Genomic DNA, 16,611 nt, shown 5'->3' on the forward strand with positions numbered 1-16,611 from the left:
TATAAAATCTAGTAATGATTTACTTTTAATGTATTTCATGCAATTATTTCCATTTTTAAGTCACCAATTCACTTCATAACCCAACTTGATGGAGGAATAAAACAAATCAACCCCAGTGCCCCTAAGACAGATATTATTACATCCATAATGATAGCATTGTCTTCATTAATTGTCTTTAAGCACCAAGTGACAAATGTGTTTAATGGCAGCAATGAATAACAGAATGGAATAAAGATTAACAAAAGAAGAATGTTCAAACAAAAAAAGTAAATAGGGAGCAGATTTGGAACCAAAGTGAAAAGGCAAGTCATCGCTATGTTTTATTAAAAAAGAAGGTCTCAACAGATCCAACACCAAGGAAGAACAAATTCCTCCACTACAGAGGCTTCACAAGCCTCCATGATCTTGGCACAAACAACTAATCCTACCCTAGATTAAATGACTTCAGAGATTTAGATGAATTGTGGCACCACAGGACAAAACAAGGCCTTCAAAACAAACAGCAATATTTTAAACAATTAACCACATAGGGAGGTAGTGTAGTGAAACTAAGACTGGTGTGATGTCTGGTTTACTTGAGCCTCCCAGAAGCAGACAAGCAAACAAAACAGCCCTGGCAGATCCCAAAACATAGGGAATTTTAATAATCAGGCTGCAAGATGGATGAGCTTTTCTTGGTTTGGAAGATGTAGGCTTGGTTTGACTTCATAAATAATCCAGAACTGAGTAAAATAGGATCTTACAACAGAATGTTTCTGTGTTTTTCAAATTTCAAGGTATTGTTAGGAGTTGTTTCAGGGTTCTTTTGCTTGCAGCTCAAGACAGGTAGACAGAAAGTCAGTGTCGGAACAAAAGAACTGGAGTCTGGTGGGCTAATTAAGGTAACCCGAATTTTAGATCCACCAAGAGAAGGCGATTGGGAGACATACATCATTTTGATTCAACTATGGAGTTGTTAAATTTTGATTTAATAATGTTAAAGCAACTCAGAGTATTCATAAAGTTGTGGGAACATTAAAAATGAACCAGCAGTATGTAAGTGTCATTATACTGACTGTTGCACCAGTTTATCTATCAAACATTCATCCCACACAACCAGAACAAAACCCATCAAGTGTCGATGGCCTTCAACTGTACTTCTATTTAACAGATGCTGTACATTTAAGACATGCTTCAAAGGATGTTAGATTGTTTAAAAAGCCTAATATCAAGGAACTGATAGAAGCTCAAACATATTAAAAAAAATTCCAATAAAATAAAACTGAGCTCAAGCAAAACACAATAGACCAAGAGTGTCACGAGATTTGTTGCCAGCTGAAGCCTATTTTGGGTTATTTGCACTCTCTCTGTGTTTACTCCGTCTTTGGAGGAACTTTCATATCGTGTCTGCTCAAAACTGGCATGGATGCCATTAAAAACAAACAGCCCTTGATTCCCAGCGAAAACACAAAAATACCCCCCCCCCCAATGAGCCACATTCAGTCTGGCGATGTGTAAATTTGATTTGGTATAGAGTTTACTGTCGGCCTTGGTCAGTCTGATGTTTGTGTCTCATTTGTTCAACAGCGCAGCGCTAAGCCCAGGAGACAAAATCGGAGAAAATGACAAATTAATATGACAATACTGGACTATATGACGTCCAATAAACAATAAAAAGATAGAAGAGCAATATGTGTCACACTAATGTTTTGATTAATGTGTCAACACAGAGTAGCCTTCTGTTTGAGAACAGTTCTACATCTTCCTCTGGGCCTTCTCCTAAAGTAGCCGTACCAGATGCAAAAATAAAAAGGAAATAGAAGAATCTTGGAACCTCTTACAAGAGATAAATAACAAAATATTCACTATGAGACCATGTGTCAGAGAGGCAATTAAGGCTCCAACAGCAGACAGTAAGAGTGGTCCCCTGCGGTGTAAACTTCATGAGGTCAACTCTCTGCAGGTCTGCCAGTTGGCCAAAAAATACCTCTGTATCCCTGCAACCCGCTATCTGCTGAGAGGGTGTTTAGCACTGTGGCAATATTGTGACATACAGTAGATCAGCATTGGAAGTGGAAGCAGTGAGCAGGCTTGTTTTTATGCCACATAATCTAAAAGGAGATGCATGATTGCCAAGACCACTTTGCCTTATTAAAAAAGCATGTTGGAGAGGTTTATTTTTGTGTTTATTTTGTGATTATGGATCTAGATAGATATAGTTAATTTTCTAAATTTCTTGTTTAATAAAAGGTTCTTGGGACTGATTTGATACTCTAACCTTCAAATACAACACCACTGTGATTATTGAATTTGCAGTTTCATTTATCACTTTTTACATTTTATTTTGTAGTGCTCTCAGGAGGCAAAAGATTATACTAAACTAACAAAACCACCACCTGGAGGAACTATATGCTCTACCCAAAAAAACTATTTTTAAAATTTTTGAAAAATTGTAAAAATCTAATCAGTGGATGGATTGAATGATCATCATATAGAGAATATTTGCAATAATAGGCAATTGTGAGCAAATAATAAGATATATCAACATTGTTTTATTACTAGTTCGATGTGGCCCTCCCAAATGCCAGATTGCTGCAGGGAAGTGAGATCCAAACAACCCGAAGCAACAGTGCAGCACGGTGGTAAGAGCATCATGCTGGATTATGGCCTGAGGGCATAGAGAGGGTTTCAGATCCCTTAGCCACCTTGTAGGGATTACAGGTTTGAATTTGATATGGGCAGTCACAGATATCCACTGGAGGAAGTGTTAGAGGTGGCCAACAGATGAGTTGCTCTAACTCTCTGTGCACTCCACAATGTTATTTTGTTTATTGTGCTTGGATTGTCCTTGTGGAAGATTGTGGAAGTTTTCATCACTAAAACTGAACAGAAGAATGACACAAACAAAAGCTTTGAGCTTTGGTTCTAATCAAATAAGAAGAAGTTGTTGTAAAGATAAATCATCATTCAAGCCAAGAGGTGCAACTATTTTAAAATTGAAAATAACCTTTCTTTGTATAGCTGGAAAAACCTGATGTAGCATGCAAGAAAAAAGACAAAGCTAATATTGCACTTTTATGTTTTGAGAATTGCGTGACTTCAGCGCAGAAGAGGACAAATATCTTCCTCCAAACTGAAGGCTGACAGAAACACACTTTGGAGTCTGGCCAAGGTGATACTCTTTAAAATAAATGCATGCTCTAGTAAATCCAGTAATATAAAGATCGAAATGCTGAATACACAGAGTATCACTCATGAAGCTTACCAGAGGCGGTAGCAGCGATGCACAGAAGCAGGGCAAACCACACCAGGCGATTCTCCATGTCTGCTTAGCTTAAGTCTCAGGAGTTGGTAGAAGGTGAGTGTGGTTCTCTGAAGTACAAGGGTACGCAGCAGGTGGCCGAATTGTCCTTGTCTAGCAGCAGAGCAGCATTCCAGTCTTCAAAGGTCAAAAGGTCAGATAGAGAGAGAGGGGGGGGGGCAGGGGATGTGATAGGTGAGGATGTGGCTAATTCAGGCCAATGTCACTTTGAAAACAACTATTCAATGCAAATCTATCTCCTATTATTCAAAGAAATATGTTCTCTGCTGCTGATTAACCAAACACATGGTCATAATTATTGATGACTAACATTAAGATTAACTGTTCAGTCACTGGATTAAATGCTCTATGCAGCAAAAAAAAAACACAAAACAAAACTAAAACATAAGAGAAATTGCACAACCGGACGGTGAGGGAGTCGATGCTTAAATGTCTAAAATTCCTTCAAGGAGAAGGACATGGGGCAATCCCACAATATTTCTCTCACCCACAATGAGGGTCAGCACCTAAGGGTTATCTGCTGGTCACCGCTAACTTCAGGAAGCAGTACGACGTGGCTTTCTTTAAATAATATCACAATGCCGGGATCAGATAAGACGGCAGACTTGCTCTTGTTATATGTTTCATGTGAGGTAAAAGGAAGAGTCCGTGTAAACTGTTGTGATGTCTCCAACTAGCAACAACGACAGTAAAAGTGATCTCCAAATAAATAAATAAATAAATAAAAAGACATAATAAGTGAAAAAGGTATTGTGTCCATTTTCAGACAAAAAAAAAAAAAAAATAAGATGCTAACAAAGAGGCAACTTAATTCACCCAATTGACCTAATTGTTGTTGTTGTTGTTGTTTTTAACCACACAAACAGACGTTTTTTAACCGTTAGTATCAGCTAATGTTAATCATTTGACAGCAGACATAAACGCACCGAAGCTAACTAGCTGCCCACTTTAGGGCTACAAGGGAAACAACACAAACAAACACACACACTTCTGGAAAAAAAACAAAACAAAACAAAACAAAACAAAACAAAACACGGGGGGAGACTCAAAGTGAAGTGAGTTTCACGGCTTACTTTTCAAACAGGTGGTCTTCCTTCAGCGGGGCAGGCTTGATAATCCACAGGAGAGGACTTGGCTGCACTCGGCGGAGTAGCGGCGGCAGGACTTTCCTAAGTTTTTGTGCTGGCTGGGCGGTGCAGATTTACACTGGTTCCCCTCCCACCGGCTTTTTTTTTTTTTTTTTTTTGGGGGGGGGGGGGTAAATGGGGGTAAATCATCAACTCAAATAAAAAATAAATTAAAGTTAATAAATTTAAAAAAAATCTATCTCTGTTCTGCTTTTTTTTTTTTTTTTTTTTTTTTTTTTTAGGGGGGAACGAACTTTTACAGGGTCTTCCTGAAAGTGGTTTGTTTCCATGGTTACCCAGGTGCCGCCAATTGCCGTCTGATCTCAACTTATTGAAGTTACAGCCAATAATTTATACTAATACTAAAAAATAAAAAAATATATATAGATTAAAAAACGGACACAACTTCGATGATCAGGGTTGTTTTACTGACAATCGTATAATAACAACAAAAAGGAAAGAAAAACAATATCATAAGACCCACATCAAATGTTTCATCACTCCCAAAAGCAGAACTTGTGTTGTATGTGTGTGTTTTCATGATTTCCTCCTTACCAAAGACATTCACTGTACGCCAATGGTATACAACGACACAGGACAAGATCAGATGGTTCTTAATAAAACAATCAAAAGGGAAAAAATTACAATTAAGCCCTGATTGTGAAATCTGGATTTAATTATTGAAGTTTTTCTCACTACTTTTAATCTTTATGATACGATAAGATAACATAACATGACACAATATAAGATATATTTGTCTCGACTATAAGATTAGAATGTTTTTAATCATTGTTTAGACTTTCCCTTGGCAAGAGAGCATATTTCCTCAACGTTAACAGTAAAAAAAGCTTGTGATATAATTTTAATCTTGGCGTATTGTTATATTGCAAAGCAGAAAACAAATGTCTTGTGTATAATCTTAAGATTATCTTATGACATCTGACCCACAGAAGTGTAATAATGAGGACTGATAAAGAAATTTCTTTGGTTTTTCTTTCCAAAGTTGCTCAACATTTGGGTTTTTACAAGTGGGTGGATAGAGAACTAGCATTTAACCAGAAAGGATATGACAATTTATGAGTCATAATGATCATTTTTTTGGCATCTGGCTGTTTCCGACAGAGTTCCAGCCGTATGTCATGTGTAATATCCTAACATTGTTGTCATCAAGGTTTAGGGGGCTATTTTAATCTTTCAGCAGAGTGTGATGATAAAATAAAGTATGAAGTATGAAACAGTTGTAAGGTTATTCACTCAAATACCTGCCACACTAAGTGTTTTCACAGATACAACTGACAGTGATGTTTCCCCCCACATATACACAATAACACGTGTCTGCAGAAACCTTTCCAGCTTTTCACCTGCACAGCACATGTGATGCATGTTGTATACAACCCAGTACAGTATAGCACTGTGTCTTTGTTGTGTTGCAATTTGATGCTGATGAGACCAGCTGGCTTAGTAGGTGTGTTTTTTCACCCTCTCATTTACATTCATGTTTCTTTCTCATCTACATTTATCTGCAAATAGCTCTTCAGTCAAGTCGAAGCTGCCCAGAGCTGATAGCATGTTCCCAAAATGCATAACCACAAATGTCTGACTTTTTGCCCAATTTACTTTAATGTTCTTTTTTTACCTGTGCTCATATAGTCATCACACTCAGATGTAATCTACTACAGTGTGTGAGTTTTTGTTGCTCTGCCTCAAGGAGGCAATTTCAGTGTTAATATGGTGGTATTATGGGAAACATTTGCCTATTGTCAGTTAAAGGTCAATGCTGAATTTTATCGTATATACTGAGAAAATTGCTGCAAAATTTTAAGATGGTTGTAAGTTTAGTTTAGTGAAAATGATTTACCTATTTTCACTCAGCAGGTGATATGACAGGTGCCATTCCTGTGCATACTATTTTCTGTTAACAACCACATAATGCAGAGCAATGCATTTTATAAACCTTATATTTATCAGTGACAATACATATTGCCAATGAGTCATAAATCGTGACATCTGATTTATTGCCTACTGGTGACTTTTATATTGAGAGAAGGAAAACAGTCAACACAGCACTAATAAATGATAACAGTTTGACACTTGCAAACAGGAAAAAAAAAGCAACATATTGATAGGGTTTTGTTAAGCAGACATTTTGATTTGTCAAAATGGGAAAATTACAGGCATCATTAATAACAAATATTTGATATCATTAAAAAATAATGGCAGAGGAATATGCTTCAATAAGATAACATTAGATTAGTCATAACAAAAGCACTCAAGCTTGACTTCAAACAACAGCATTTATTGTATGTTTATTTCTTGTATTAATTTGTCTTGTCTAACATGATTTATGTTTGCTGTGCCTGTTTTTGGCACAATTTGCAATACATCACTTTTTCCATTACAGACAAGTGTAAAAGTTATTTCAAGCATCTCCATCCAGGTTTTTCTTTAATGGCTTTGTCAAAAATATACATCTAAACAGGTGGATGGAAATATAGTTTGCGAGCCAGCATGGGCAGATGTTTCCGCTGCAGACAGTTTGACTTGTCATAACAGGAAAAAGCACAGGTGGAACAATCTCATGGACAAATGATCATTCCCTTTAACTGTCCTGGCAAGCCAAAGCAGTCAGCCAGCACTAGGAGACACTGCATTTCAGCTAACTTTTTAATGTTATCTATTACGTTTCTGTTTATGCTGTTACGTTATCAACGTTTGGCTCACTGAATATCTTATTATTATAATAACAATGGGGCTGGGCTACCAAACTCAGAAAAATTAGCAAATGACTTGTTTGTGGACCAGCCATTATAACTCAAACACAATTACAGATAAAGTCTAATGTGCTGTATAGTACGCAATCTGCAAAATAACGGAGATTCAGAAATCAGACGATATTTTTGCAATACACGTCACATTTTTTATCGATGCATATTCAAAAACATTGTGTTTCAATTATTGGTTCCTTTGTTTAACTGAATTAAACTTAACAAGGGGGAAAAAAAAGCTTCTCTTGAACAAGATAATATATCTCTGGCTGCTGCACCACTGCCACTGTGTCAGGAAAAAAAGAGCCGACACAGAGGAGTCATCATCCCATCAAATCAACCCAAGCCGAGGAGACATATACTGTAGACTAGAGTTTAACAATGGCACAAAAGCATTTAGAATAATTGCAATGCTGCCATAGCAAAGAAAATTATACAAAACAGCAACTTTGTTTGTCTCTCCCCATTTCCTTTTTTTCTTTTCCTCTTCAAGTGCATCATAAGTGGTGATTTTAACAATACTCGTGTTCGGTCCGCCTGTACTCTCAGCGTTTAGACAAAAGTCAGTTAGGCATTTCAGTTGCATTTTTCCTCATCCTGACACTACGGAAAAAAAACAAACTGAAAGAATGCTTTTGCTTTCTTTTTCTACATGGTATGGTATGCTCCTGAATATTATTCAGGGCTGGTCCAGTTACTCCATGAATGCAGATAACTCAGTCAGTGTCGTGACAAACGCAGCCATTCACAGCTACTAGTTTGGTTGGACTAGTTAATATTCTGTCTATTGGCTGAACTTGTGATGACCCCATTCCTTTAGGCAGCAACAAAAAAGAAATGGGATATAAGATTAAGTAGACACGGTTTTACGCTACTTTTTATTTTGTTGATTAAAATAACTTCAGTCTTCTAGCAGTTTGCATGGCTTGGATTTAAGAGTGGAGGCATATGTCACAGTTGGCATTCATTTATGCTACTCTGTCATCCGAGGCCGGCCAAAGGACACTTTTACAGTAGCACTCTCCTTCAATAGCTTTCCTTTTTATATTAGAGCCTGTCCCCGACTCTCCATCCCCACCCATCAGTAGTTTTTCAATAACAGGAAACAATCGGCCATCGTCTTTCATCACAGGTTGACGTTGGTTCCCACACGGTGCCACAGGGTCTCTGTGGTGCCAGCCAGCCAGCCTGCCGCAGTCCACAGCAAATGAGAGTGAGAGAGAAAGAATAAAGAGTACGCACCAGCTTACTTGTTTCCTTACCGTCCTCCAAGGGCTGATCTGACGCATGGCTTTACAGCAGTAATATACAGGACTGATAAGAGAACAGAACTGAAGCCTGTCAGCATCAAAGGCAGCTAATTGACAAGGCCCTCATTACAGAAACATGCTATTTGCAAAATCATATCTCACTCTTGAATGTGATTCAGTGTTTTTGTTGGAAAATGCAGCAAAGTGGAGTGGTCCTGGTTAATTTTACCTCAGAGTCACAACGCCACATGTAATTGTCTGCAACAGACTAAAAAAAGGGGGTAATTTTCTCAGCAAGCAGGGCATGTCTAAAGCTATGAATGTTCCCAGATCACCCTCAGAGGGATTAGAGCCCCTGTGAGAGACAGTGTCCATTTTAACATTTATTCGTGGGCTCTTCATGTTGTGTATTTCAGCCATCTAACAGCAGAAACAAAGCCACTACCATTTCACATGGTATCAGTCATCATGCAATCAGCCTGTGACTACACGGTTTTCTATTAGATCCATTTCTGCATTTCCAGACTTAATGATAACATACTGATATGTTATTAAGAGCTATTTGCACACGCACTTACTGTAATTACATGGGAGTCTACAGCTGCTGTGAGTGCATGTACAATGATATAGTATCAGTTCATATTATCTGCTGTGTTAGAAAACTTAGTTTGCTTATCAACCTATCTTCATCACCATTAAGCCGATTTAAAACACACAGGTGGACCATAAATTATTCGGTCGGCATCTGTCTGCAAGTGATGAATGAATAAACGGTGCTCATTTGATGGAATGCAGGCAATTCTCTCTGGGCAAGGATGCAAAATGAATATATTTCCCCTTTATTGCAGGATTTCAGTTCAGTCTTGAGGACTAGATGTACAGGGTTGGCGAGGACTATGACGAGAGTTTAGAGCAAATTGAAAATGGTGAGGTTTTGTTTGTATTCTTGTCAGTTGTTTTCCGTGCAAAAATGTTCTGCACATGTTGAATAAGTAATGCAATGTCATGATACCTGAACAGCAGCTCGCAGTGACTCACAGGATCAGACCTGTCCTTCACCCTGTGCTGTATGTGACTGACTCCACCGCCACCTCCTTTCATCAGCTTTGTTTTGCACCTTCATGAGGTAAGCGCTGCATTCCTCACATTCAAGCATTATCCTCGATGACTGTACGAAAGTGCTTACAGACGCCTTTTCTTGATTGACTTTCCGACAGACACATCCTGTCCCCCCTCAGAAGCCCTTTTCCTCTTCCTCATCCCTACAGCGCGCAGTCATGATCAGAGCTCTCCTTGGAGGTTAGTCCGGATACCTGTTGCAGTGTTTGCTGGGCCGCCTGGAAGTGTGTGCGTGTATGTGAGGAAGGTGAGAGGCAAAGGAAGACCTGTTGGTCATCACGGACTCAAAGGAGAAGTTATAATAACAGTGATGAACTATGGCTGTAGCAGCGTGCCCTGCATCCTGTTGTGTCTACATGCTTTCTGAAGTAAAAAGCGTTTCCGTTTTCAACTTGGAAGCTTGTTGTTTGTGTCTGTTGGGATTACGATATGTGTTTGTTCAGAAGTCCGCACAATGTCAGTCCATGTACATGTCTCAGGAAAGACACAAACGGCACAAATAAATAGATTTCCAACCCTGTTTTTCTCTTATAGTTTAATTGACTTTTTTTTTACATATACCCTTTTTATTGACACCCATATTACATGTACATCTTGATGAAAAATTATAAAGTTTCTGTGCTTTAAATATTTATATAAATGGATGAATAGAAATTTATGTTAATGTCATTGGACAAAACACATAATGAAGAAGGAGTCTATTATTTTCCAGAACTCTATGGCAGGGTACGTAAGAGGGGGCATGTTGTTGACACCCCCTGTTTCATAATGTCACTTGAATGAACTTATGAAAAAACAAATGGCTTTCTAAATGCTGCCTTACTGTAGATTCATATTGCTGGATCAGAGGTGGAGTTAAGGCGTCTTTGATCCTTCATGGCCTTTAGTTGTACTTTTTTCTTTCTTTTTCTTTTTTCTTTTTTTAACAAACTCCGCGGAAATGTAATTATTTCCTCATATGTTCAGGTTTTTTTCTTATGAAATTAACACAGGAAATAAAAAGTCAAACAAAAACGAGACACAGCCTGTCTAAGCATGTTGTTTTACTTCAGTGCATCAATAGCCTTGGAGACTTGGCTGAAGACTTCGTCCACTGGCAGCTCAGAGTCCACCTAGACAAAGAAACATAACACAATAAGTGAGAAAATATATTTGATTTCACAAACAATGTGTTCACAGACGATCATGGCAACACGCTCACCTTCCTCACAATACCACGGCTCTCATAAAAAGCAATGACTGGCTCGGTTGCTTTGTAATACAAGTCCAGGCGCTTCTTGATGGTTTCCTCATTATCATCAGAACGGCCGCTGGTCTCGCCACGCTTCAAAAGCCTCTTGACCATAGTCTCTGATTTTGCATCAACGTACAGCAGCAGGCAGGGTTTGCCAATCTGGGGCCAAAGACAGTTTAATGATTTAAGCTTGTTTCCACTCCTGCAGGGATGAATTATAGACCCAAAATCTTACAATCTCTCCTACCTTTTTCTCAAACTCCTCACCCTGTTTCACCTCACGGGGGTAGCCATCAATAAGGAAGCCCTTGGAGACATCAGCCTTGGCGATCATGGCATCCTTAATCATGTCTAAAACTGTATCCTGCAAGCAACCCCAAAGTATTATGACCAACCCTCACAGCATAATTTAGCACTTGTAGTTGAAAATAACTTCCAGGGAACATTTTTAAGCAATAGTTCAGGTTATTTCACATGGGGCTGTTATAGTTATACATAATCAGTAAATTACCTGCAGTAGGTTAGAAATGGTGCACTGCCAGTTTAGAGAAGCAGCTGAAAGTACCCAATTAAATAACGTGAACTTTCACTTTAGTTCTCATCTTTGCACAAATTTTACTTGCACAACGTTTTAATTTATTAGTAAAAGTATCGAAATAGTTTTATTCAGATTAACTATCGCTCCCTCTCTTACCAGGGGCACAAGCTCTCCTTTTTGCATGATGGCCTGGAGCTGCTTGCCCCTCTCAGAGCCAGAGGCTACCTCAGCACGGAGCAGGTCCCCAGATGACAGGTGGGTGTAGCCATACTTTGCAACTACCTTCTCACACTGGGTTCCCTTTCCAGAGCCAGGTCCACCTGAAAAGGAAAGACAGAGTGCATTAGCATAGCACAAAATGAGACAGCTGCTAGTGTTTACATGTCTTGCTGCAGATGGAAAAAGACAAAATCCAAACAGATTGTACTCACCCACAACGAAGATGATCTTGGCATCTTTAATTTTGTCTGAAATAAGAGTAATGCAAAAGAGGTTTGAGTCCAAATGTGCAAACAGGGTGAAAATTCTTTTCAGCCAAAAGTTAAATTCAGGAGGTGTTTTCAAACAAACCGTCAGGACATGTGGAATCAGTGATACATAAATTTCCCATTCAAGTTAAAGAGTAGAGTACAGATTTTGTATGGAGAGTCGGTATGCCGGTCTGCGCTATTTCTCAAACAGTGTTGCCCTGGCAACTGTTGTCACTCACAAAGTCATGTATTCAGGTAGAACTGTTCAGTGTTCAAACAACATGAATGGTTTGAATCAGAAATCTAACAAATTTACACAGAATGAAAAAAAAACAAAACAACTATTAATCTAATTAATCAATCTAAAAATTCATGTTGTACAGCTATCATATCATAATAAATATTTGTGCTGTTATGTTCATGTCATGTCATAACACATTCTTTGACATTAAAAGTAGAACAGCTTGTCACAGTGCAATATCTTGATCTTAAAATGTGAAGTACGAGGCGTTCACTGCAATCTCAGAAATCACCAAAGGATGGCAGTAGAGTCAAAGAAAACAGCAAACTTGCCTCTGCTTTACTCCACAAGACTCATAATACAAATAGAAAACAAATTCCCATAGCACCAAATCATCATTGGTAAATAATTTAATCACATGAAATCACAAGTAATTTATTTACCTGCCATTGTGATGCTTCTCCTTTAACTAAAGAGAAAAGGCAGAGAAGGACAGAGAAATGCAAATAATAGATAATATTAGCAAGACATTTTGAGGAGGTCACACAGATTTTTAATCAGTTAATCAGTTACAGACTGTCACTGTTGTGGCAAGAGTGGACAATTAGTGGCTCCTTTTTAGGGCCAGGATTAATGGGTCTGTCAAAAAAAGACAGGTGCAGCTTTAGTGATCATGCATTTAGGATTTGATTTATCAAATATTACATTTTGAGTGATGCAATAAATTCTTCACCATCGTGAATGCAAGATTACTACATCGCCTTTTAAGTAATTACTGTTATGTCATTATTTGCATGACAGTTTTATCTGTCTTGCTGTATTTAAGAGACCACTTTGTTTGACTTCAACACAATCTGCTCTTAACAGAAAACACATTTCCTTGACGGGAGCCTGTTCTTCGTAGACTATGTATCCTTCTGATGCAGACTTTCTAATTCACACACATAAAAACAGGAATAGATGTCTAACTGCTGGCTGTACTATTAATATTGCTGATGTCAACATATACAGCTCCCAAATATGTGGAGGAGTAATCGGGAAAACTTTTTTTTTCGCTTATTTTGTTTTATTTATCTGTAGAACATAGCTGCACTTAACTCGTAACAAGTGGTACATAGCATTTACAGTATGTCTGAACTCGTATCGAATTTCAACAGCAACCACACTGACGCCCTTTAGCAGTAATTAATTTTCCTTTTTTTATTTCCATGGCGCTGATAAAAAACAATGAAAGCCCGTTATTTACTGGAGAGTCAGCCGGACAGTTCACATTAAGATCCATTCGAGTCCCTCAGCATTTCATTGGTGCTATCACTGGTCCTGAATATATTCAATAGATCTAAAGAAGACAACAGCCATGGAGTTTCTTGGTTATACTTTCATTTTAACTTTGCAGAGAATGAGGAAGGAGGTGGCGTCAGTCACACCAGCATGTGAAAATAGAAATGTGCAAGTCGCTGCTTGTCTGTGTTCTGTGCTCCTGTTAAAAGTGGGTGTGCTCTAAAGAACTGACTAACTTTACAGTAGTGCCATCTGTCTATATTATCATTTTATGGTGACTTTCTCTTTTGCATCCTGATGTTGTGGCTATTCTATTTGCTTTTCACCAGTTTACTTAGACCTCATACATTAAGATTCGAGTCTGTCACAAGCCTCAGGGAGCGACTGAATATATTGTGTTTTAAGTTTTAACTGTGTGACAATGTGGCTGTTTGCTCACTGCCTGCTTTTAAAAAAGCTTCTAGAGATTAATGAATGCATTTTAAGGCGCCAGTGTGTGAGTTTTAGAAAGACCTATTTAAAAAGGGGGATAAAATATTCATAATTAAATGTCCCCTCATGTATGACTATAAAAACTATGAATTATTATATTTTGGTTAGGCTGGAATAGGCCCTTCCTTTATACATTAGGAATGGGGCCGCTTCCACAGAGTGCATGTTTCCACTGTAGCCTAGTACAACAAACCAAAATCTGGCTTTAGAGAGGAGATTTAATGTTTCTACATTACCTGAAGGGGAGGTTTGAGTTCCATTGATGACTGACTGCAGTGTGCAGCCTGACTGCTAAATAGCTCTGAATCATACACCCTGGCCCTTTAAGAAATGTGTACTATTACAAATACAAACTGCAGGCAAATCAAATTAAAAACTACATAAATGAGAAGAGAAATACAAATAACCCAGATACTTTCAAAAAGGGTTATGACATAATTAAGGAATTAACATCCAGCTGGGCTCCTAAGCAGACAAAGAAATGTGAGCAGGCCCATTTGATCCTGATTTTGGGTAGAAGGGAAGGAGAAAAGGTAGCTTGGACAGGGGGTTCATTGTTGGAGCACAGATGTGTTTCAGTAGGATCAGTGGCTAAAGTGACATCTATAAATTGGGTAGTAAAATGTGAGCAGCACACATAGAATGACTGTTATGATCGTACATCAGTGCAAAAAAAGCAAGAAATTCATGGCCCCAGCCATAAGGCACCAGGGGTTGCTGAAAGTTGACATTCATTCCAAATGCCATGGCAAAAATTGCCCTGATTGTATGTTTCATAATAGAAATACTGCATCAGAGAAGAAAAAATCTAAATGATAATTGCACTATAGATGGCCCAAATGACAGATCTGGAAATGTCTTGAGTTAACAAGTTTCACCATGTTGACTTTAAAGATATATTTCAGCAAACCAAAGCTGCAAATGTTGCCCACTTGTTCTCTGATTCGCACTTGTAATGCGCCTTCATACTGGTGCTGCTGCTTCTCAGGTGTCCTATTATAGGTCAGCAGCTATTAACCCTGCACTCTGTTCAAATGTCACTTGGAGGCTGGCATCTGAGTCAGCAGAGAGCCTGTTTGGGAATCCCACTTTTGGCCTATTATGGTACCAAGCTCTGGGACCCCTGCTTCATTGGCTTGGTTGGTCGTATGCAGACAAAGCCAACAGATTTTTATGCTGTGAGTGAGCTTATATTGTTTACACTCATTTCTGCATAAGTAATCTAACAGCATGAAACTGAGTGCACTTCTCAAGCAGACTGCAGTCACATTCAAACTGGAATTTTGTCACTCAGTCCTTGAAATGGCATATAGACACACTGATACATTTTGTTCATCTTGCCTTCATGTCTTATTACTGTTATTTAGGATGCGGCCGTGCTAAAAAAAGACTGAGCTAGTCTGCAGCTGTTGAGGGATAGCATGTCTAAGAGCACATGGGGATGAAGCTTTCCCTGACGGTCCCTCGAAGCAACAGGAGTGAAAACAGAACCAAGCACATGGCCAACTTGGACATTCTCTCCATGTAATGTTGGTTACTTAGGTACTGTGCAGGAGAATTGAGCGTACTGTTCCTTTAAGGGAGAACAGGGGACCCTTTGACGTCAGTGCAGGAGGAGATATTCCATGTTGTTTGTGAAAGGATGGAGCGAGATGAAATTCACTGTCAGCTGTGGCTGTTGGGGACATGATTGCGTTCTGAAATGTAAGCTTGGTTCCCTTTAATGTGCACCATTGTCCCGTAAGAACACTAACATTTAACTGCTAATGAGCTGACGATGACCTTTTCCCGCTAATCAAAGCATGCCAGTGAAAAGAGAAGGCAAGAGCAAATTGTATGAAAATGTCCCTTGAAAAGGAACATTAAAATGTAGATTCGAGGGAAAGCAACCCATCTGCAGTGAAGTGTCAACCTAAACGCCTGAAGATAAAGAGAAGAATGAATGAAGGCTTATTTCAGCTCAAACCCAGCTCAGTATCATCACACTGCATGCAACACACAGGAGGACATGCCTTTGTTCAGGACAGAAATGCAGGAACTTCTCATATCATCAACCATTTTAAACGTTGTGAATAACCAAAGTTTGTTGAGAAAACATTAACCATGACAGTTGGTCATGACAGTCTCCTGCTATTTCCTGTCTCTATCCCATCCAACAGCCCTGCCCACACTCCTTCTGACATCTACTCCTCACTCAGAACCAGACCCGGCCATTTCCTGCCTGCTTCTCCTTCATGGAGCCTTTGTCCTCTGTACTGACCTCTCTTTCGCGCTGTGGCTTTAGATCCCAGTGCAAAGGGGCTGCTGTCCCTGGATCCCCGTGTGTGTGTCTGCACAGTTCCTACTGAGCGGCAGCCCTCCCTCCCCCATGCGATGCCTTTTTATAGCTCAGCTGAGCCTGTTCAGCCAGTGCTGCATTCTGGGTAAGAGGGAGGAAGCACAAGCAAGAAGCATGAGGGAGGGAGAGACTGGATGAATGACAGGAGGAGGCAGAGGGAGGGGAGGGGAGTGTGTTTGACAGCAAGTTTGAGTTCAAATCATTAGCATGCCTGAATGAGTGTATTCAGAAAGCGGCAGTCTTATCTTTCTCTTATGAAGCAATCAGTTCTACTAATTGAAGGGAAACTGTAACTTGCTGTTACATTCCTACACAGTCTTGGTTACGCAAATGAAGTGAAACTTAGCCAACAGGCTGTTTAGCCCTTTGTTTGTTGTTTCACAAAAAGGATTGAGTTTGAGAAATCAAACCCATCATTGCATTTCTACTGTATTGAATGGCATGAAATTCAGTGC

The 16,611-nt window shown here is 39.1% G+C and overlaps 2 protein-coding genes across 3 annotated transcripts in view; both read right to left on the minus strand.

Moving 5' to 3' along the window:
* Positions 1–4,474, minus strand: part of eng (endoglin) — a 36,663-nt gene extending 32,189 nt beyond the window's left edge. The window contains exons 1-2 of the mRNA XM_029516124.1: positions 4,375–4,474; positions 3,245–3,418 (exon numbers count right to left, since the gene is read on the minus strand). Of these exons, the coding sequence (XP_029371984.1) occupies positions 3,245–3,302 (58 nt within the window). The 5' untranslated portion in view covers positions 3,303–3,418; positions 4,375–4,474. The remainder of the gene's footprint in view (positions 1–3,244; positions 3,419–4,374) is intronic.
* A 6,116-nt stretch (positions 4,475–10,590) lies between these two features.
* On the minus strand, positions 10,591–16,183 carry ak1 (adenylate kinase 1). 2 transcript variants are annotated; one of them, XM_029515821.1, is made up of 7 exons: positions 16,079–16,183; positions 12,489–12,514; positions 11,766–11,801; positions 11,491–11,654; positions 11,044–11,160; positions 10,764–10,955; positions 10,591–10,674 (listed from the first exon to the last, which is right to left on the minus strand). In XM_029515821.1, exons 2-7 carry the CDS (start codon positions 12,493–12,495, stop codon positions 10,606–10,608), a joined length of 585 nt encoding a protein of 194 aa, XP_029371681.1. In that variant the 5' UTR covers positions 12,496–12,514; positions 16,079–16,183; the 3' UTR covers positions 10,591–10,605. The 2 variants fall into 2 exon arrangements, with proteins under 2 accessions (XP_029371681.1, XP_029371682.1); XM_029515822.1 differs by lacking the exon at positions 16,079–16,183 and adding an exon at positions 13,292–13,424.
* Positions 16,184–16,611: the final 428 nt, after the last annotated feature.

This window comes from Echeneis naucrates, chromosome 12, assembly GCF_900963305.1.
Source record: "Echeneis naucrates chromosome 12, fEcheNa1.1, whole genome shotgun sequence".
In the NCBI taxonomy this organism is placed as follows: domain Eukaryota; kingdom Metazoa; phylum Chordata; class Actinopteri; order Carangiformes; family Echeneidae; genus Echeneis; species Echeneis naucrates.